The sequence below is a fragment of the Talpa europaea genome (genome assembly GCF_964194135.1).
Source record: "Talpa europaea genome assembly, chromosome: 12".
NCBI lineage: Eukaryota > Metazoa > Chordata > Mammalia > Eulipotyphla > Talpidae > Talpa > Talpa europaea.
Genome location: NC_140079.1, coordinates 33,044,659 through 33,067,631, shown reverse-complemented (window position 1 = coordinate 33,067,631; position 22,973 = coordinate 33,044,659). Strand labels below are relative to the sequence as shown.

At 35.7% G+C, this 22,973-nt stretch overlaps 1 protein-coding gene across 1 annotated transcript in view; it reads left to right on the top strand.

The window, feature by feature from the left end:
• Positions 1-3,472: 3,472 nt before the first annotated feature.
• ATM (ATM serine/threonine kinase) overlaps positions 3,473-22,973 on the top strand; it is a gene marked incomplete at both ends in the record, with an annotated part of 98,610 nt that continues 79,109 nt past the window's right edge. Inside the window, 12 exons of the mRNA XM_084249568.1 lie at positions 3,473-3,544; positions 3,634-3,746; positions 5,294-5,439; positions 9,468-9,632; positions 12,264-12,429; positions 13,110-13,348; positions 14,856-15,019; positions 16,915-17,084; positions 18,345-18,716; positions 19,757-19,948; positions 20,689-20,784; positions 21,581-21,806. Coding sequence (XP_084105694.1) covers positions 3,473-3,544; positions 3,634-3,746; positions 5,294-5,439; positions 9,468-9,632; positions 12,264-12,429; positions 13,110-13,348; positions 14,856-15,019; positions 16,915-17,084; positions 18,345-18,716; positions 19,757-19,948; positions 20,689-20,784; positions 21,581-21,806 — 2,121 coding nt within the window. The remainder of the gene's footprint in view (positions 3,545-3,633; positions 3,747-5,293; positions 5,440-9,467; positions 9,633-12,263; positions 12,430-13,109; positions 13,349-14,855; positions 15,020-16,914; positions 17,085-18,344; positions 18,717-19,756; positions 19,949-20,688; positions 20,785-21,580; positions 21,807-22,973) is intronic.

Below are 22,973 nucleotides of genomic sequence, written 5' to 3'. Positions count from 1 at the left end.
CTCACAATAACTCTTTGAGGTAAGTACCCTATTGTTTTTCATTTTATCATTCAGAAATTATGTCCTAACTTGCCAAAGTTATCCAGCTTGTAGGTTGGAAGGACCAGGGTTTGAAACGATGGTGTGACTACAGAGCTCATATTCTTTTTTTTTAAATTTTTTTTTAAACAATAAATTTTATTTTTATATTCTCCATACAATTGCAACCCCCCCATTCTGACCCCAATCCCGCCCCCACCCCCCAAAAAGTGTCTCTGGTTCATAGTTTTTTGTTGATTTTGATTTTCACTTTTTTATAGTTATTCATTTTCCTGGTCCCTTATTTAAGTTTTCTAGATTCCTGCTATGAGTGAGACCATCCGGTATTTTTCTTTTTCTTTTTGGCTTATTTCGCTGAGCATGATCCCTTCCAGCGCCATCCATGTTGCTGCAAATTGCATGTGTTTATCTTTTTTGAATGCTGAGTAATATTCCATGGTGTATATGTACCACATCTTCTTGATCCAGTCATCTATTTTTGGGCATTTGGGTTGTTTCCATAGCTTAGCTATTGTAAACAGTGCTGCTATAAACATAGGGGTGCAGGTGCTCTTTGGAATTGATGTTTCTGTGTCCTTTGGGTAAATACCTAGGAGTGGAATTGCTGGATCATATGGAAGCTCTATGTTTAGTAGGTCCAGAAATCTCCACACAGCTCCCCATAGTGGTTGGACCAGTTTGCACTCCCACCAACAGTGCAGAAGAGTTCCTTTTTCTCCACACCCTCGCCAACATTTGTTGTTGCTAGTTTTTTTAATATGTGCCATTCTCACTGGTGTAAGATGGTATCTCATGGTAGTTTTGATTTGCATTTCCCTGATTACAAGTGATGTTGAACATTTTTTCATATGCTTGTTGGCCATTTGCATTTCCTCTTCAGAGAAGTTTCTTTTTAGCTCTTCTGCCCATTTTTTGACTGGATTATTTTCTTTGTTGTTGTTGAGTCTCATCAGCTCTTTGCAGATTTTTGTGATCAGTCCTTTATCATTAGTGTTGTGTGCAAAAATGTTCTCCCAGTCGGTGGGGTTTCTCTTTGTTTTTGTTATTGTCTCTTTTGCTGTGCAGAAGCACAGAGCTCATATTCTTACCACTAGAAAAGAATGGTGGGGCCAAGGCAGAATTATTATATATCAAGAAAAGAAGATGAAATGTAGATATCATTGTTGAATTTTGCAAAGGGATCAGCTTGGTTGAGATCTGAAAAAGAATACTGGATTTATCAACTCAGTGTTACTTAGGAAATGCATATCATTTAACTGCATGTTGGGAATAGAACCTGGATAGTTCTAGATTAGTTGAATTCAGCTTTATCTGGTGACACTCTTACTCCAGCTAACTACTCTGTGGTTCCCCAATCTTTTTCAGTTCCTCGAGCCCACCATGAGCTTTTATACCCTAGCACACTTTGGCTATGCAGTCTCCTTCTCTGAAATGCTGGTCTTCTAGCCTCCCTATATCTGGCAACTGTTCATTCAGATCTTGACTCTTATAACCTGAGAAGTGTTCCCTGACAGCTTACCAAAAATGATCTCCATTGTATTTTCCTGTTTTTATATATTTGTTTCTTTTGAGTCATACATCACAACTTGGAATAGTCATTGATTTATTATTGTACTTGCTCCTTGTCTCCTTGACCTGATAGTTCTGACAGCACCTAGGTCAGAATTATGTCTATTTAGTTGATTACTTGTCTAGGTACACCTAAAAAGTACCTAAAACGTGGTTGTTACCCAGGAAATATTGTTTGCATGTATCTGTGAATGAACATTTCCTGTTTCTGTAGGTAGTACTGGACTGTTTTGCTTTTCAAAGTATTCAGTCTTTGAGAAACGGAAGAAGAGAAAGGGTAAATTGTAGGACTGCCTTTTCTTGGAAGTGTCACTTGTTCAATAAACAAGCATTTTTTCACATTGAGGACATCTTTACTATTTAACAATAAAGTTGTCTACCTTTGTGGGTCTTTGGCTATTGCTAAGATGTTTATATTGGTTAGAATCCCATTTTTATTTTCCTTATTGACTCAGTTAACGCTTTAAACTAAGATTGAATAAGAGGGGAGAAGAGTCAGTAAAACGATAAAGAATGTGAAAATAAAAATGACAATCAAGAAGTATAGAATCAAGTAAAAAAGGCTATAAAGTAAATAACAATCTATAATAAACAAGTTGAGTGAAGGAGGCTGTAATAGAGATAATGGGGTTAGAAGAACAACCGATAAATGCAAATGGAGAAGAGCTTTAGATCTATGTGCCACTGATACACATGGTCTGAGTGCCCACAGACAGGGCAGTCATTTTGCAGGAGCAGTTTCTTTTTCTCTGAGAAGATCAGACATGGTCTCTCTTTTCCTCCCAGTTTCATGAATCTGTGAGGTTTCACAGGGGCTGAGTATTGAATAGAATTTACTTGGATGGATGGGAAAAGAACTTTCTCCACCTCTTTTCCTCTTGAGATAATTGTACAAGTAGATAGAGTATTAGCGTTTATAAACAGAGGGAAAATTGTACATATGTTTATTCTAATAAAAGTGGAACTTTTCTGTAAAAAAACTCAGAAATACTGAAACAGAATCCATGTAAGATTTTTAAAAAGAATGTCAAAGGAGGGTTTGATTATATCAGAAGACATGAAAGGAGAAAGACCCCCATAGTGGCCAAAAGGCATAGTAAAATATAGTTGACATTTGCCCTTTATAAAGGATATCACTGTAACACATTATTTCCCTTGGAACCAGGAATACCATTTTCCTCCTGTTTTTATGTATTAAGTGAGAACCATAAAGCCAGTTGAGATGCAAGTGCTAGACTGATAACCTCCTAAATGTTGCTTCCAAAGCATTAACAGTTGACACCTAGCTTAGCAAAATGATAGGTTACTACATGCAAGAAAGGTGCTTTTAAATAATTTGACAGTGAGCATTAAATCCTTGAGTGCTTTTTCTTAATTCTTTGCCCAGCTAACTTCTGTTTCTATTTTATATTTCAGTTTGAATGTCATGATTCTTAGAAAAGATCTCAGAACAATAGAGTATATTATACTCTTGTTATTTTCATCCTGTTATTTTATCCAGTTTATTTGGTTTGCTACTGTAGACAAAGCATACATGTGTATGGTGATGCTTTATTTTGATATATTGTTAAAAATTTCAATTTAAATATAGGAGCATTAAGAAAAGTTATGGTGCCTTTGGTGACAATTTTTCTGGTTTTACAATTAGATCTAACTGTGTTAATAACACAGTTATTGACACTTATTAACATAGAGCTGTCTGTACCAACTACATATTAATATTAACTGTAGATTAGTACCACAGTCTGAAATAGTTTTATGTATATGTGTGTGTGTGTGTGTGTGTGTGTGTGTGTGTATGTAGATATATATATTTTTCTTTTTCCTCCCCCAGTCAATGATATGTGTTCTGAAATTCTGAACCATGAGTCTGGCACTAAATGACCTGCTTATTTGCTGCCGTCAACTAGAACATGATAGAGCTACAGAACGAAGGGTAATATCAATTACTTAAATTTAATCTTTTCTTGAAACAAGTATGTGATTGGTAACTCATTAGCATTTTTTTTTTTTTTTCATTTTCAGAAAGAAGTTGAGAAATTTAAGCGTCTGATTCGGGATCCTGAAACTGTTCAACATTTAGACCGACATTCAGATTCCAAACAAGGAAAATATTTGAACTGGGATGCTGTTTTTAGGTATTCCATTCTAATTTTTTTACTGTCATTTTGCTCTTTCATATTTATTTTTTATAATGTCTTTTTTTGATGTATGTAGCTCTGATTTACCTCTGTTGTCTATATAGCATGATGCATTGCATATGAAATTGGTGTGTAATATTTATCAGAAGCATGATTTTTAAAGGCTGTTCATATAGGGAAGGTCAAAAATTTTAAGTCATTTGTTCACTAAAATTATAAATCCACTCTATGGATTTCCTTGAACAATATATTGTGGTTTTTTTTTTTTTAATTTTTATTTTTTTATTTTTTTTCCTTTTTTTAAAAATTTTTAAGTCCTTTTTTTTTTTTTAAGATTATTTTTATTTATTTATACAAGCACTAGGCACAGTCAGAAGCGCGGGAGGGCGAGAGAATTCACCAGAGCCAGAGCGGGGAGCAGAGCAGGCAGACTGAAGTACACTGCTGAGGGGAGCAGCGGGCGGCAGGAGAGGTCCGCGCGCCACGTGAGACCCTCCTCCGGTGGCCGGGGAGCAGCCGGGAATTGAACCGGCGCTGCAGAGGCTGCGGGCAGCTTCGCAACCCAGTGCTCAACAGCTGTGCCACCCGGGAGGCCCGGGTTTTTTTTTTTTAATTAGACTCCCGTGAGAGAATAAATGATAGTGGAAAGAACTAATATGTAAATCAATCAATGAAAGAATACATTCTTGATTATTACTTTGACATCTTGAAATATTATCCTGTCATTGCTATATGTTAAGTTATAATACAACAAGTAAAAGGAATTAGAATAATTCCATATTACTGCAGTTAAACAAAATTCAGATATTGAAAAGACACAAATGATTGCAGGACTGGAGTGGCAAACAAAACTGATGCATTTTTACATTAAGACATTATTTTCCACCAGAAGTTGAAGTTCACTTCCAACTAGAAATAGATAGTAAGCTTTAGGAAAAAAAATGAATAAAATATTTTAAATTAATGTAGAATATTAAGAAGCTTGAAACATTTGCAGTCAATAGAAAAGGTGAGCATTCTTCTTTTACTTTTAGCTCAAAGGTAATTAGATCGACTGATAGATTTGAATGTAGATTACATTTAAAATAGGTGGCCTCCTTTCCTCTGACTACTTAGTTTTTTCAGATACCACAAATATAGTTGTCTAAAGAAGAGTACTGTTTTCTATAAGTTGATCAGGTAGGCCAAATAGGTACCTGACCCTCCCAACTAATCGTGATTATCTTCCAGTCAGTCTTCATGTAAAGGCTAGCAATGTTGCTTACTGCCTACGAAAGAGGCAAATCATATACAGATAACAAACAGATGAGAAAGCATTGAGAGCCCTTAGTCAGTAAAGCAATAGAAAATCATGAGATTACTGATTAAGATCTTTGAAGACAATACTTTAAACTAGTATTGTAGGACTGTTTCACTTAGCTGGTACACTGTTCAAAGCAGTGTGGTATAAAAGATGTTCTTTATGATGGCGTGAAGGACTTTCTGAAATTTATGACAATTTAAGCATTAAATGTGTTTCTGAAATTCCATTTGTTTTCTTGAAGATTTTTACAGAAATATATTCAGAAAGAAACAGAATGTCTCAGGATAGCAAAAACAAATACATCAACCTCAAAACAAGCCTCCAGGCAGAAAAAGATGCAAGAAATCAGCAGCTTGGTCAAATATTTCATCAAATGTGCAAATAAAAGTAAGTAGTGTTACTTATTATAAATAAATGACATTTTCACCAACAGTGTACCACGGTTCCTTTTCCCTCCATATCCTCGCCAACACTTGTTTTTGGTCATTCTGACATGATCCTTTTTGAGAAGTGTGAGAATGGTATCTCATTGTGGTTTTGATGTGCATTTCCCTAAAGATGAGTGATGATGAGCATTTTATCATGTGCCTGTGTGCCATTTATATGTCTTCTTTGAAGAAGTGTCTATTTAACTTCTCTGCCCATTTTTTGATTGGGCTTTTTATTGAGTTGTTGAGTTCTCTGTAGATCTTGGATATTAGTACCTGGTCGGATGTATGATGTGTAAATATTTTCTCCCATTCATTTGGGTGTTTTTTGTTTTAATGGTAATTTCTTTTCACTGTGCAGAAGCTTTTTAGTTTGATTTAGTCCCATTTGTTTATTTTTGCTTTTGTTTCCCTTGCTGTTGGAGTTGAATCCCCAGAGACATCTGTGAAGCTGATGTGGTAATGTATTTTGCCTATGTTTTTTTCAATGCATTTTATGGTTTCAGGTCTTATGTGCGAGTCTTTTTTACATTGGAGGCATTTTTTGTATATGGTGTAAGATTGTGGTGTAGTTTCATTCTTTTGATGTGTCTGTTCAATTTCCCAACACTTTTTTAAAGAAGGTATTATGGAAATTTATTATATTATCATGACTTGGTCCAAAGATTAGAAGAATTAAATATTTGTCCTTTTAATGCTATATGTATGTCCTTAGAACATGTCCAATTTTTTTTTAAAAAAAGGTTTTTTTGCATCATTGTTCATTTTTAAACAATATTTGCTTCCCCTCACCCCCTCAAGTGTTTTCACCCCCATGGAATTTCCTTCCCCAGTGCACCCCTGCACCATCACCTCAGTCCCCTGTGCTCCTCCCTCCCTCTCTCTGATCCCTCTCCCTCCTCCTCCCCTGCAGTATGTCTCTGATTTATAATTATCCATCCGTTTTTGCTTTGTTGTGTTTTGTACTGTTGTTATTTTTTTACACTGATGTCTTATTGGTTTTCCTATATTCCTGCTGTAAGTGAAGCCATCTGATGTTTTTCTTTTTTCTTCTGGCTTATTTCACTGAGCATAATTCCTTCTAGCTCCATCCACGTTGCTGCGAATGGCAAGAGTTTTATCTTTTTTTGATTGCTGAATAATATTCCATTGTGTATATATACCACATCTTCTTGATCCAGTCATCTGTTTTTGAGAATTTGGGTTACTTCCAGGTTTTACCTATTGTAAATAGTGCTGCAATAAACATAGGGGTGCAGGTGTTTTTTTTGAATCAGTGTTTTTGTTGGGCCATATGGTAACTACATTTTTAGAAGTCTGAGGAACCTCCAGACAGCTTTCCATAGTGGTTGGACCAGTATGCACTCCCACCACATCCTTGCCAACATTTGTTGTTGCTAGCTTTTTTAATAGATGCCATTCTTACTGGTGTAAGGTGGTATCTCAATGTGGTTTTGATTTGCATTTCTCTGATAATAAGGGATGTTGAACATTTTTTCATATGCCTGTTGGCCATTTGCATTTCCTCTTTGGAGATATGTCTTTTAAGTTCTTCTGCCCATTTCTTGACTGGATTATTTACTTTGTTTTTGTTGAGTCATGTGAGTTCTTTGTGTATCTTTGTGATCAGTCCCTTATCAGTTGACTGGCGTGCAAAAATTTTTTCCTAATCAGTGGGGTGTCTCTCTGTTTTGGTTATTGTCTCTTTTGCTGTGCAGAAGCTTTTCAGTTTGATGTAATCCCAGATGTTTATCTTTTGCTTGACTTTCTTTGCTTTGGGTAATGAGTCTTTAAAGATGTTACTGAGATGTGTGCTTTGTAGTGTTTTACTTATGTTTTCTTCTATATATTTTATGGTTTCAGGTCTTATGTCCAGGTCTTTTATCCATTTTGAGTTGATATTTGTGCATGGTGAGAGGTAGTGGTCTAGTTTCATTTTTTTGCATGTGGTGGTCCAGTTTTCCCAGCACCATTTATTGAACAAACTGTCCATGTTCCATTGCATTTTCTTTGCTCCTTTGTCAAAGATTAGTTGTCCATATTAGTGTGATTTTATTTCTGGGATCTCTATTCGGTTCCATTGGTCTGTGTGTCTGTTTTTGTTCCAGTACCAAACTGTTTTAATTGTTGTGGCTTTATAGTATAGCTTGAAGTTCGGAAGTGTGATATCTCCTTTCTCTTTAGTTTTCATCAGTAGGGCTTTGGCTATTCGTGTTTTTTTGTGGTTCCATATGAATTTCATCAGTATTTATTCTGTTTCTTTGAAGAATGTTATTGGAATAGTGTTGAATCTGTATGTTGCTTTTGGGAGGATGGCCATTTTAATAATGTTAATTCTTCCAATCCATGAGCAGGGGATGTCTTTCCATTTCTTTGTGTCTTCTTCTATTTCTTTTAAGAGTATTTTATAATTTTCTTTGTATAGGTTTTTCACCTCTTTTGTTAGATTTATTCCCAAGTATTTGATTTTTTTGTTTCAATTATAAAAGGGATAGTTTTCTTGATTTCTTCTTCAGATTGATTGATTGTGTATAGGAAGACTACTGATTTTTGTGTGTTGATTTTGTATATCCTGCTACTTTACTAAACTGGTTGATTATTTTGAGTAGTTTTTCTGTAGAGCTTTTGGGGTTCTCCATGTATATTAACATAGCATCTGCAAATAGTGATAGTTTTACTTCTTCTTTCCCTATTTGGATTCCTTGTACGTCTTTCTCTTGTCTTATTGCTCTGGCTAGGACTTCCAGTATTATATCGAAGAGCAGTGGTGAGAGAGGACATCCTTGTCTTCTTCCTGATCTTAAAGGAAAGGCCTTCAATTTTTCTCCATTCAGAATAATATTGGCAGTGGGTTTGTCATATATGGCTGTTACCATGTTAAGGTATGTTCTTTCTATCCCGAGAATTTCAACTGTCTTCATCATAAAGGGATGTTGGACTTTGTCGAATGCTTTCTCAGCATCTATTGATATGATCGTATGGCTTTTCTTTTTTCTTTTTTGTTGATGTGTTGGATTCCACTTACTGATATTCGTATGTTGAACCATCCTTGTGCCCCTGGCATGAATCCTACTTGATTGTGGTTTATTATCCCTTTGATGCATTGTTGGAGTCTGTTGGCAAGGATTTTGTTGAGGATTTTTGCATCAGTGTTCATTAGGGAGATTGGCCTGTAGTTTTCTTTTTTTATGCTGTCTTTCTTTGGTTTTGGTATTAGTGTAATGTTGGCTTTGTAGAATGTATTTGGTAGTATTCCTTCTTTTTCAATTTTTTGAAAGAGTTTTGTGTAGGATAGGCACGAATTTGCAACTGAATGTTTGGTAGAATTCATTTCTGAAGCCGTATGGGCCTAGGCTTTTGTTTTTGGGGAGTGCTTTGATTACTGCTTCAATTTCACTGCTTGTAATTGGTCTGTTTAGTTGTTCTGTTTCTTCTTTATCCAGCTTTGGATGATTACATTGTTCTAGGTATTTGTCCATCTCTTCCAGGTTGTTGAATTTGTTTGCATGTAAATGTTCATAATAATCTCTGATTATTCTTTTGATTTCTACTGAGTCTGTTGTGATTTCTCCTTTTTTACTTATAATCCTATTTATAAGTGTTTTCTCCAGTTTTTTCTTTGTGAGCCTGGCTAGAGGTTTGTCTATTTTTATTTTTTCAAAGAACCAACTTTTGGTTTCGTTAATCTTTTGGATTACTTTTTTAATTTCTATTTCATTTATTTCTGCTTTATTTTTTATTATTTTCTCTCTTCCAATGGCTTTAGGGTTTTTGTTGTTGTTGTTGTTGTTGTTGTTTTTCTAGCTCTTTGAGCCCAACACCATTTTTTGAAGAGACTTTCCTTTCTTCATTCTATACTCTTGGTTCCCATGTCACAGATTGTCCACATAAGTATGGGTTTATTTTTGGTCTGTCAATTCTATCCCATTTGTCTGCTAATTTATTTAAATTTATATGTTTTTGTTTGTTGATTTTATTTTTAAATAGGAGCACCCAGGCTAAAATGTCCAGAACTTTTGAATTATGTTATGGATACAGTGAAAGAGTCATCTAACGGTCCCATGTATGGAGCTGACTGTAGCAACATATTGCTAAAGGACATTCTTTCAGTGAGAAAATACTGGTGTGAAATATCTCAGCAACAGTGGCTAGGTATGTTTTCTGTAATTTTTTTTTTAAAAGATTTATTTTATTTATTTATGCATATAAGAACTGGGATGTAGACCAGAGGTGTGAAGGGTGGGAGGATTCACCAGAGACATAATGGGAAACAGAACAGGCAGATCTACCGAAATACACTGCTGAGGCGAGCGGTAAGCAAGACAGGAGAGGTCTCCTGTACCAGGTGGGTTAGCTCCCTGGCCTGGGATCGAACTCATGCTGCAGTGTCTGGGGATAGCTTGATAGAGCTGAGAATTTAACCCTTGTGCCACCAGGGAGGCCCTCTGTGAGTTTTTGCTTATGAAATTTCACCAAAAAGAAAGCAGACAATCTTTCTGAATCCCCATCCCTCAAGTGACTTCAGAGAGTTACAGTGTCTTAATAAAATTATGTAGTTATATAATGTGACATTTTTTATTTATTATATACTTTTTGGGCTATTATTGCTAAGAATATGTTGGGTGCCTGCTATCAGAACTGGACTTACAGAATTGAAAGATGACATCCCTTGTCCTCAAAGAGATGACAATTCAGTAGCAGAAAAAAACAAACCAAAAATGATAATTCAACATGATATATCGATAGATATGTTTGAGTATAGTGAATTCACAGATCATTGATACCTAAGCTCAATCATAATTAAGGCAGAAAGAAGAAAACCACCAGACTGAGGTTTCATAAAAGCAAAAGCAAGAGACTTTCAACTGTGTGACTGGCTTTGTTAAATGTAGTAGAAAGAATAAGACTCACAAATATCCACTGGCGTAGACAGTTGTCAGGTCACTATTAAGGTAATGGAAGTCAAACATATCACAGTAGAATATGGAGGACCCAGTGATTTACCACAAAAGTGGGAGTGTGAGTACCAGGGACAAAACTGGTATTTTTGACAATTTATAGGTGAGTGGTACTGAGAGACCACAAAGGAAGGAAGTTATGATTAAGACCAATATATTGGAGTTTCTTGATTGCTAGGTCAGAATGTGTTAAATGGGTGAAAGTAGGATTTGTCTTTGAGATGACTTTAAGCCAGATAGATGTCTTATATATCTTTCAGTTTGCAGATGGCATGAGTATGTATAAAGTCCTCAAGAAATCCATATCTAATGATGTTCCTTGGGATTTTATTTTATTCTCTTTACTCCTTTTTAATATCATATTATTTCCCATCTGCTCCTTATGTGTTCCTGAGTCATGGGGCAGTGCTCCTCACTGCAGCCTATTTTTTTTTTAAAGATTTATTTATTTATGCTTACAAGAACTGGGGTGTAGGCCAGAGGTGCGGGAGGGTGAGAGGATTCACCAGAGATACAGTGGGGAGCAGAACAGGTGGATCCACTGAAATACACTGCTGAGGGGAGCAGTGGGCGAGACAGGAGAGGTCTTCTGCGCCATGTGGATTAGCTCCCTGGCGGGAGATGGAACTCATGCTGCAGTGGCTTCATAGTGCTGAGACTTAACCCCTCCCACCACCAGGGAGGGACTGCTGTAGCCTGTTTTGAAGAAGTTTGGCTCTATTCTTCTGAGACTTTTGTTCACTTATATCAGCTTTTTTTGCCATGTGGATTCTTGGAGAATTTGCATCATTTCCCCCAACTAATATATATTAAAAGACCTGAGGCTTGAGCTTTAGTCAGATATAGTATACTATCCTTATTGGCATTTTCTGTTTTCACCTCTCTATAAGTGAGAAATGATATAGTCTCTCCTGTTTCCTTACCTCCAGATTTTTATATATTAACTCATGGTTTAAACATTGTTTGATTATTTTAGATAGTGAGAAAACCTTGGGAACCACTGGCTCACAGTTCTGTTAACTAACATCAGATATGATAGCAATCATTTCAAAATTGTTTACCTTACTATTTAGTGTTTGAGGTATTTATATCCCTATACACTTGTGCTTAATCTTTCATTTTAAACTATATTTCTGTAGAATCCACATGACATACACATGTGAAAAGGAAGATATCCATAATTGTTGTTCTTGAGGACCTTTTAGTGATCTGTTGATGGGAAGAAAATCCTGAATTAGTAACTTTGTTTTCATTTGTTGGGATATAATTTTCAAAGCATTTCACATTTCTACATTTCTTATCAACAGAGACAATGACTGCTTTTTTCTACACTAATGTTTTAAGGATGCTTATCTGAGTGCTGGCTGTTCAACCGGTGCTTGCACACTCTGCTGCCTGTAGTTGTTTCTGCCTTGAAGGCAGTTCATATAAAATATAGTTAAATGTTGGTGGACTATTTCTTTTTTTTTTTTACTTTGAAATATAGCATTAGTTTATTAAAAATAATATTGAAAAGTGGTATACGTAAACTTAGTTTTTCTTTTTTTAATTTATTTTAACATTTATTATTTAAAAAAAATTTTTAGACAATATTTGCTTCCCCTCACCCCCTCAGATTGAGTCCCCATAGAATTTCCTTCCCCAAGGCACCCATGCACCATCGTTGGTGGACTATTTCAATTGTATTGATAGAAATTAGCATCATTTTAAATCTTTCTATGAGAAATTATTAAATATGTCAGTTGAACTGTGACATTTAAGTTATATGCTTTGATAATTTTCTTTTTAAAAATGTAACAAGTTTTTAAAAAATTTTTTTTTTAAGAATTGTTCTCTGTATACTTCAAGCTGTATCTCAGGCCTTCACAAGATATTAATAGAGTTTTAGTGGCCCGTATAATTCAAGCTGTCACCAAAGGATGTTGTTCACAAACTGATGGATTAAATTCCAAACATCTGGAGTTTTTTTCGAAGGCTATTCAACATGCAAGGTAATTTCATCTCTTTTTGATTTGTTTGATATTGAAAATTAATTTGCTCTTCTTGCAACACCATGTTTTTCGTTCAGTAACTAAAAATACTACCAATTTTTAGAAGTTATTTGCCCATTGTAATAGGATTGCTGGATTTCCAAAGACTGTCAGAGACATGGGAGGGTGAGAGAATTCACCAGAGCCAGAGCAGAGAATAGATCAGGCAGAGTGATGAAGTACACTGCTGAGGGGAGCAGCGGGTGGCAGGAGATGTCTGCATGCCACGTGGGACCCTCGCCCAGCAGCCGGGGATTGAACCGGCGCTGCGGAGGCTGCGGGCAGCTGTGCAACCCAGCGTTCAACTGCTGCACCAACGGGGAGGCCCAAATATTTTTTTTTTTTTTTTGTGGGACCCTCGCTGGGCAGCCAGGGAACAAACCAGCACTATAGAAGCTGTGGGCAGCCTCGCAGCCCAGCGCTCAACCGCTGCGCCACCAGGGGAGGCCCTGAAAAAATTTTTAAATAGTAGTTATTACAAATTAGTTCAGATAGTGTTTCAAAGCAGGAAGAATAGGTGATTTTCTTTAGCACCAAGTCACTTTTTTTTTTTTTTTTTTTTTTGAGCATGTAACTTCACAGTTGTCTTCATTTTGTGCCTTCCCCACACCCAAGTTGTTTCCGTTTATTTTCTGTCACAGACAAGAAAAAAGCACTGCAGGTCTAAATCATATCCTGGCAGCACTCATTATCTTCCTCAAGACTTTGGCTGTTAATTTTCGAATTCGAGTATGTGAGTTAGGAGATGAAATTTTACCCACCTTGCTTTATATTTGGGCTCAACATAGACTTAATAATTCCTTAAAAGAAGTAATCATTGAATTATTTCAACTGCAAATTTATATCCATCATCCAAAGGGAGCCAAGACCCAAGAAAAAGGTAGGAAGAAAGCTTTTACTGTTTAAAATTTGCTTCCTTTAGACTTAGAAGCATAAGTATGAAAACTGTATCTTGTAGGAGATCACCTTCCTCTGGATTGCTGTGCATGTTAATGAGAATAATTCTCACTTATAATTTTAGAATCCAGAGCTGTGGTAGCTGTGTTATGCCTTACCATTTGTCAGTACAGTGCTAGGGATTAGGAAGAATACAAACAAATACAGCACACTGCTCCCTCAAGTTGCTGATTATGCAGCAGTAATTATGTGCTAAGAGGTATGATAGAGACTCAAAAGAGTTTAGAAAAGGGAGGATCTTGCTTATCTCTCTTTTGCTTTTATTAGAAGATCAAATAGGTAAATACAGACTGAGCAGCCGGTTAAATTATTCAGTTCCAAAGGAAGATAAGCACATATTATTACTTTATAGAAACATGAAGTAGAAAGAAAATTAGTGCCTTAAACCTTTAAGTTGCTCCAAATCTGTTTGCTGAGAAACCAGAAATAAATGACTTACCTTGCCTTAATTCCCTTACTTTTTTGTTTCACCAAAAGAGTATTACATGGGTAGAATAGCTCCATTTAGTGGATAGGAGGTTTATTGGGTGGATTTGAAGCTCAGTGCATTTCCTCGTGCTCAGGCTATCATAGCCCTTGGGCTTGAACTAGCTTTCAGACCAGTTCATCATGGCTAGTTCAGAAAACTTGTTAAGAAATTATGCTACATTGAATAATAGCAGCAAAAACAGAAACACTGCTGTAGTCACTTTTTATCAAATGTAGATGTGTATTTTGTGGGCGCTTCCAATATGTAGAGTTAAGGGTACCTTCTGAATCTACTGTAAGTCAAGGAATGGTGCCTTTTCTTAGTTTTTCTCTTTCACATAGCTCTCACTCAGATGAAATCACATAGCTCTCACTGAGATAAGCCTGCTCCTAATGACACATTTAGGGCTTTATTAAACTACATATTTTGGATGAATTGAAAATTGGCAGGAAGAGGAGGCTGCCAGAGATGCAAATGTAATTTTAGCCCACAGTAATAGATTTGTGGTACCTTGATTGTAGGAAATGATAGCCCCATTATTGTCCATACTGGTCTGACCACAGTTGGAGTATTATGGTTACCAGACTGCAGAGTCAGCAATTTAAGAGAGGAAAATAAAGGCATGGAGAACTTGGCCCTTATAGAAAAGGAAGGTCTTATTAATTGTAGTTACCTCAGGGAAGAAAAGAATTTAGAGAAAGTTTGATTGCAATTTTGATTGTGTTAATGAGAAAAAGTTAGATCTGAATATGGGAGAATTTCACTCTTAGTTGACTAGAGTAAAATGGACACTGTTATGAAATAAAACTTATAAAGGATATTTTCAGGAGACGCTTCAAATACGGAATAGAAGGCTGGACCAGGTGTCTTCTGATGTTGTTTAATCCTTACCAACATGCATGGGAGTTGGCAATACAAATGGAGTCCATATAGAAGTTAATTTTAATTTTTTGGATTGCAGGGGCTTATGAATCAACAAAATGGAAAAGTATCTTATACAACTTATATGACCTATTAGTAAATGAGATAAGTCACATAGGAAGCAGAGGAAAGTACTCTTCAGGATCTCGTAATATTGCTGTCAAGGAAAACTTGATTGAATTGATGGCAGATATTTGTCACCAGGTATAGTAGATCTCACATTTTTAAATTTACCATTAATTTTCATTCTACTGGGCTTTAAAAACCTCTGTTTGGGTAAAAATCTTGCAAAATTACTCTGGACTTGTAACTGTTCCTTCCAAACATCATAAATATGTGGAATTAATCTTCTAATGTAAAAGATGACTCTTTTACATGTATAGAGTTAATGAAAAATAATGATGAACTCTTCTATTATTGTTTATAGGAAATACTGTAACCTTTTTTTTTTTTTATATTGAACTGGAAATTACATTGCACAAAATTCTCTAAAGTGTATATAGTTAAGCGATTTTTGCAACCATCAATACTGAAATTCTAGAACATTTTTTTTACCCCCAAAACAAACTCATACCTCTTAGCAGCCAATTCCACAATTCCTGCTGCTGTCTACTCCCTGGCAACCAACTATGTCTCAACTTTCTGTTTCTATATTTTCCTACTTAGGATATTTCATTTAAGTGGAATCATATAATCATCTCTGTGGTTTTTCATGTATGACTTCTTTCATTTACATAATTATTTCAAGGTTCTTTCATGTTGTTCTATGAATCAGTATCTCATTCAATTGTGTGGATATGTCACATTTTATTTACCTATTAAAAATGTTTTTTTAAATAAAATACTTAATTTTATTAATGGGACTGTGGAACTTTGAAGGTTGATTTACATTAAAAGGTTTTATACGATTTATACACTCACATTACTAGTGTTTTAGCCATCTCCTCATTTCATTCATCATTTTCTTTTTTGAAATTTTTTTTTTAAAGATTTATTTATTTATTTATACAAGCACTGGGTACCGTCAGAAGCGCAGGAGGTTGAGAGAATTCACCAGAGTCAGAGCAGAGAGCAGAGCAGAGCAGGCAGACTGATGAAGCACATTGCTGAGGGGAGCAGCAGGTGCGGCAGGAGAGATCTGCGTGCCATGTGGGACCCTTACCCGGGGGCCGGGAATCGAACCTGCGCTGCAGAGGCTGCAGGCAGCTTCGCAACCCAGCGCTCAACTGCTGCACCACAGGGGAGGCCCTTTTTTTTTGAAAATTTTAAAATTTTTTACATCATTGTGCCATCACCTCAGTCCCCTATTCTCCTCCCTCCTTTCCTCTGATCCCTCTTCCTCTTCCTCCCCTGCAGGATGTCTCTGATTTATAATTGTCTGTTTTTGCTTTGTTGTGTTTTGTACTGTTACTATTTTTTTGCACTGATGTCTTATTTGGTTTCCCTATATTCTTGCAATAAGTGAAACCATCCAATATTTTTCTTTTTCTTCTGGCTTATTTCACTGAGCATAATTCCTTCTAGCTCCATCCATGTTGCTGCGAATGGCATGAGTTTGTCTTTTTTGATTGCTGAATAATATTCCATTATGCATATATACCACATCTTCTTGATCCAGTCATCTATTTTTGGGTATTTGGGTTGTTGCCAGCTTTTACCTATTGTAAATAGTGCTGCAATAAACATAGGGGTGGAAGGCTTAATGTTTAAGTAAAACTTTCTATCCTGGAGATTTAAGATTTTATGTAATAATTTTCAAATGATATGAAAGTCAAAGATTTTCTTAAAGCTAACTTTATGATTTAATCCCTTTGAAAATACAAGTATTCACTTTACGAAGACATCTTGATGCTTTCAGTAAATGTTCCAAAGATATAAAACTAATACATTACTTGGGCATGTCTGCTTTCAAGAGAGCCACCACCACAATCATGCAAAATGTTTGATTCTTACTATATTATCATATATATCTTTCTGTAATTTCTCTGGCTTTATGACTTCCCTGTATCTTTATTTGGGAGGAACTTTTTTTTTTCCTAATGAACTGTTAGAAAACAATAGTGATGAAAACATATACTTTTCTTTTTGTTGTTTTACAGGTTTTTAGTGAAGATAGCAAATCATTGGAGATTACTCAGTCTTATACTATCACACAAAGAGATTTTAATGATTACAGTTCACCCTGCAAAAAGAAGAAAATAGAATTAGGCTGGGAAGTAATAAAAGATAATCTGCAGAAGTCACAGAATGATTTTCATCTTATACCTTGGTAAAATTATTTTTTCAGTCAGTGTCGTTTTAGTAGTTTTTCTTGCATGACTTCCAGTTGAATCCTGTAATCTCACTGGCCAGATTAGGTCAATTGTGCACTTCCAAGCCAGCCACTGACAAAAGCGAAGGTGACAGTTGATTGCCAGGATATATTGTGTTCGACCACTATGGCTCAGCTGCTGGCCCAGGGCCAGAGCCACCTTTCTAAGAATATTGCCATAGGAAGAAAGAGGGGGGAATGGCTGCTTGGTAGGAAGTCGGTAATATCTGCCTCCTGGAATTTACTAAGTTGTATACCTTAGCACAAAGAGGTTAGCATGCATAGCACCTCAAACTATTAAATTAGGAAGAAATTGAAAATAGCATTTAGAAATCATGGAATAATTTTTGACTATATGCCATGATGAAAAGTAATTTTTTTCTTATTTGCTATGTTCTTGACTCTCCTAAAACAGTCACAATTTCTTAAACAAAGAAATTTCTTTGTTTAAGAAATTGTGAGATTCTGTGGGATCACGTAGGACTCTAGAATTCTTTTAATTTGTCCTGTTCACCTTACGAAGAAGGAAACAAACCTAGAAAGTTTGAGTCACCTAAGGACAATCAGGAACTTGTCAAAAAGTTTTGTGATTGTTGTTCTTTTGATTTTTACCATGTTGATGGAATGTTTAAACATAGATGAGATGGGGGTGGGGAGGAGTGTGTTGATTTAGACACCATTGCTTAAGCTCATATTTAGTTTAGATAGTTGAGGATACCTATTTCAGATTCTTTAATTTGCCTATTCAGTCAGGAGTTATCTTTGGATACCTGCTGTGTGCTAAGCCTGAAGGACACAGAGATGAATAAGATAAAGCTTCTAGCTTGAGTAATTCGCATTCTAGAGGACTCGCCTCAGATATTGAATTAATTAATGTCAAGAAAAAAATTTCTTGTTTTTCTGTTTTAGAGGAATATTTTTCGTGGCTGAAGCTCAGGGTTAGGTCTAATAACTTTGAATATAGAATATTGCTAATTTAATTATTATTTAAAGTTTTTAGGTCAAGAAAATATAACTTACCCAGCTAGCCAAAAAACTGTCAACTTCTTGCTATTTAGGCAGTAATGACTAATAGATATTAAGATTTATTTGAAAGTAGTATGAAAAAGGATGATGGTGATCCTGTAAGTAGGATTATTATATGGGTACAATGTCTGTATTTTCATTTAGCTTGTTAATAGAATGATTTTCAAATTATATATCCTTTTTTTCTTTTAGGTTACAGATTGTGACTCAATTAATATCAAAATATCCTGCAAGTCTACCTAACAGTGAAATGTCATCGTTACTAATGATATTATGCCAGCTTCTACCCCAACAGCGCCGTGGGGAGCGCACGCCATATGTGTTACGCTGCCTTACAGAGGTTGCATTGTGTCAAGGTGGGAAATCACACCTCGAAAGCTCACAAAAGTCAGATTTATTGAGACTCTGGGCTAAAATCTGGTCTCTTACCTTTCGTGGTATAAGTTCTGAACAAATACAAACTGAAAATTTTGGCTTGCTTGGAGCCATAATTCAAAGCAATTTAGTTGAGTTTGACAGAGAATTCTGGAAGTTATTTACTGGATCAGCCTGCAAACCCTCATGGTAAGTGACTGCATTGTACTAGATTTTTCTGTGTATGTGAGTGAATGTGCGTGGGCATGCATGAACATATATGTGCATGTCTTCCATACCCTGCTCATTTTTGTAGTTTGAAACTTCAGTTAAAGATATGATAAATTGTGGGCCTCCCCGATGGCGCAGCGGTTGAGCGCTGGGTTGCGAAGCTGCCTGCAGCCTCTGCAGCGCCAGTTCGATCCTCGGCTACTGGGTGAGGGTCCCACATGGCGCGCAGATCTCTCCTGCGGCCCGCTGCTCCCGTCAGCAGTGTGTTTCGTCGCTCTGCTCTCTGCTCTGACTCTGGTGAATTCTCTCACCCTCCCACGCTTCTGACTGTACCTAGTGTTTGTATAAATAAATAAATCTTTAAAAACAAAAAAGATATGATAAATTGTATTTCAGAAACTTTGTTGTTTTTCCAAAACGTCTTAATAAATGAATAACTATCAAGTTAGTTTCAAATGTGGAGCAATTATTAAGGCCAATTTTGAAAAATTAAGCATTTAAATTTCTATTATTTTAATTGACAAGTAATTATTTGCTTGCTACTTGTAAATCTTAATTTTTTTTTAAGATTTATTTATTTATGCATACAAGAGCTGGGGTACAGCCAGAGGTGTGGGGGGTGAGAGGATTCACCAGAGACAGAGTGGGGAACAGAACAGGCAAATTGATGGAAGTACACTGCTGAGGGGAGCAGTGGCGAGTCAGAAGCGGTCTGCTGCCCCATGTAGGCAGGCCAGGTGATCGAATTCGTGCTGCAGTGGCTGCAGACAGCTTCATAGGTTGTGTCTTAACCCCTTGCACCACCAGGGAGGCCCCTAAACCTTATTTTTTTTAACTAGTACTGCATATTGTCAAACATCTTCTTAAATGTAGTCAGATTTTTTTCAACATTTTGTGTTTACTTAGTCAACAAAAATTTACTGTATGCTTACCATGTATCACTGACAGCACAGCAGTAACTAAGATAAAGTTTTTGTTCCCAAGGTACTTTTAACCTTGATCATCCTGTTCTGTTTCAGTCCTGCAGTCTGCTGCTTGACTTCGGCATTGACCATCTATGTAGTTCCAGAAACATTAAAAACAGGAATGGAACAGAATATATGTGAAGTAAACAGAAGTCTTTCTTTAAAGGAATTGATAATGAAATGGCTCTTATCCTGTCATTTAGAGGATGACTTAGAAGACAGTACAGTACCTCCAATTTTGTACAGGTAACTTGAGTTCCAGTTAACATGTGCTGTTTTTTATTTCATAAATTGCCCTCCATTACTAATTTGATGCTAGGTGGCTTTATTTCACAGTGGTAATGCAGAATTTCCCAGAACTAGCTCTCAGTATTAAACAGCACCCTTTTTGTAGTGCTTTTACTGTATTCTGTGTTTAGGTTTTTTTACTTTGTTTCGGTCTCTGCCTAGACAGAGGGAATAGGGGGATGAGAATGAAGAACAGGCCTAAAATTTTTTGAGTGCTGAAGTATTCCTTTGTGATCTTTTGTCAATTGGCTCATCTGAACATATATCCAGGGTGTCTTCTGGAATCATAAAGAGAGTATCTTGTACATGAAACAGGTTAAATTATTGGGGTAAAGAAATGAAAGAAAGGCAAAAATGGCACGTAAGCTCTAGGATGGGACTTTACTGCCCAGTAAGCCTTTCAGCTGATGGTAATTGAACTGAATGATTGACAAACAGACCTCTGGATCATGGTGATTTCACTTGAGTTTCATAATGTTTATTTCAGAAATGATCTTTAAAACTTAGACATAAGTCTGTTTCTAGGAAGTGTACCTAGTGTATGCTCCATAAATTCTCCTTTTAGATGTTATGAAATTCTGTGCACATGGAAGCAGTTTTAATTTTGGATTCAAATTCTTGAGGCCAAGATTTATAATCATAGACACTTAAGTTTAATGCATTTTGCTGCTAAGTGAAGATTTTTATTTTTTTTATAGTAATTTTCCTCTTCTCTCATTGGAGAAAATTCTTGTGAGTCTCACTATGAAAAACTGTAAAGCTGCAATGAATTTTTTTGAAAGTCTGCCAGAATGGTATGTTATCTAATAGAATTCTGTGTTATTTGAAGATATAGCTTTAATTACAATGGTAATGATTTTGGCAGCTGCATCTTATAATTATGAACTTTAGGTCAATTAAAAAATCGCCACTGTTAGGCAAAGGTTCTTTGAATTGAATGATTTAAACTATCTCTAATTTTAGATCTAGCTTACCGTTTTGAATGCTGTAGAGTATGACACATCATTGAAAGAAAAAGAATGGTTGTGATGGGAAATTAAGAACACAAAATTATGTGAAATGAGTTCTTTAAAGATGTAACCCATTTTTATATGTCAAGTAAAATGACTTAGCTTTTAGAACTAAAGATAATTGGGGATATGGAAAACATATATTATAAAACTTCATTTTTGTTGATTGTCTTAAGAAGCTAATGTTTTATCACTATAACTTAAACTGATGCACTGACTTGAAGATTCTTACTCTGCCTCAAGAGGGCATAAGATGAGAAATATTCCTGCATTTCAGAGAAATCAGAGGGCTGCTATTCTTAGGGCTTATATTGGTATTAATGTTTTCCTTCTGAAACTTTGCCATTGAGGTTGTAACTGGTATTCCTTTGTCAGCTATTAGTAAAATTTGCTATTGAATAATTAACTTGATAGCATGTGTCTCAAAGTTCAAAGAAGACAAACATTTAAAAAAATACTCTGTTGTCTAAGCAGTCTTTAAATAATGTAGATTCTAAGTTAATATTTTCATTTTTAATATACTGATGCTATGTGTAGGTGGAGTATTAGGTAGTTTGATTATTAATTAATTATTTTCAAGTGAACAGCACCATAAAGAGAAGGAAGATTCTTCATTCTCAGAAGTAGAAGAACTATTTCTCCAGACAACTTTTGACAAGATGGACTTTTTAACTGTTGGGAAAGAATGCACTGTAGAAAAGCACCAGTCCAGTGTAGGCCTTTCTGTCCACCAGAATCTCAAGGAATCACTGGATCGCTATCTTCTGGGATTATCAGAACAGCTTCTCAATAACTACACATCTGAGGTGAGACTTTTTAAAAGAACTAAAATCTGGTTTTGGTTCAATTTTGGTAGACTGTTAGGATGGAAAAACAGAGGCAGGAAAAGCACTAAGGATGGTGAGAAATTTGATTTAAAAGCAAAGCGATGAGTACAGAAGTACAATAGAGAAAAATTGACATGAAAAAGGAAAAACTGAAGAAATATAATGAGTTATTTCATTTTTATCAGGAATTCCAGTAGACATTAACATAGAATTCTTTGGGTAAGCTACTGGGGAATAATGGTTAGTGGTTAAATGATGAAAAAGAACCTCTCAGTACAGAGGAGAGAAATGTTACAGTAATAGGATGGGACTGGCACCGGTGGGAGAGGTAGACATGGTTATTGTAATAAATTAATTTGAAGTCACCTTTATTTTAGAGGTCCTTGGATAATTTTTCTCATACCATTTTCTTGTGTCTTCTTAAAATTACAAATTTTCTGTGTGTGTTCTTCTCTTACCAAAAATCCAGTTTCTTCAACATGAAATGTCTTTCTATGACTGTGTGCTGAACTCATCCACATGTCAGAATCTTTGCTAAAGCCATAATGTCAGCCATAATAGCTCATGTTTTAATTTTCATAGGCATAGTAGTTAATATATCTATTTTTAAATGACACAGCCTCTTTATGCTGTGGATATTTGTATGTAAGTTTAACACACAAGCATCTCTTAACCTGTATTGTGAGCTCCTTAAAGGGCATACACGTTTTTATTAATCATTTTATCATCCACTGTGCATTGTTGCATGGTAAATGGTACAATATTTGTTGAACAAAATAAAATCTATAAACTACTCTAAGGTGTGGATACAGTAGCCAGGGAGAATAACTCAAAGAACCAGAAGACATGTGACTGTGTCATCTGTCCCACCTTTCATTACTGACATTCTGCATTATAGTTATAACTACTTTGATTGCAAAGTAATAATGGTCTTCTATGTTTTCCCAAAATGCCATATCCTACAGTATCTTCCTACAGTATCTCTTCTCTGTACTGAGAGGTTCTTTTTCTTCATTTAACCACTAACCATTTCCTATAGTATCAAATTTAAAAAATAATCTAAAAACCTTGGTAACCTTTGCACATTCTTATGTAATCCTATAAAGTTGGAAGCAGTACCTACTTACAAAAATATATTGTGCTAAT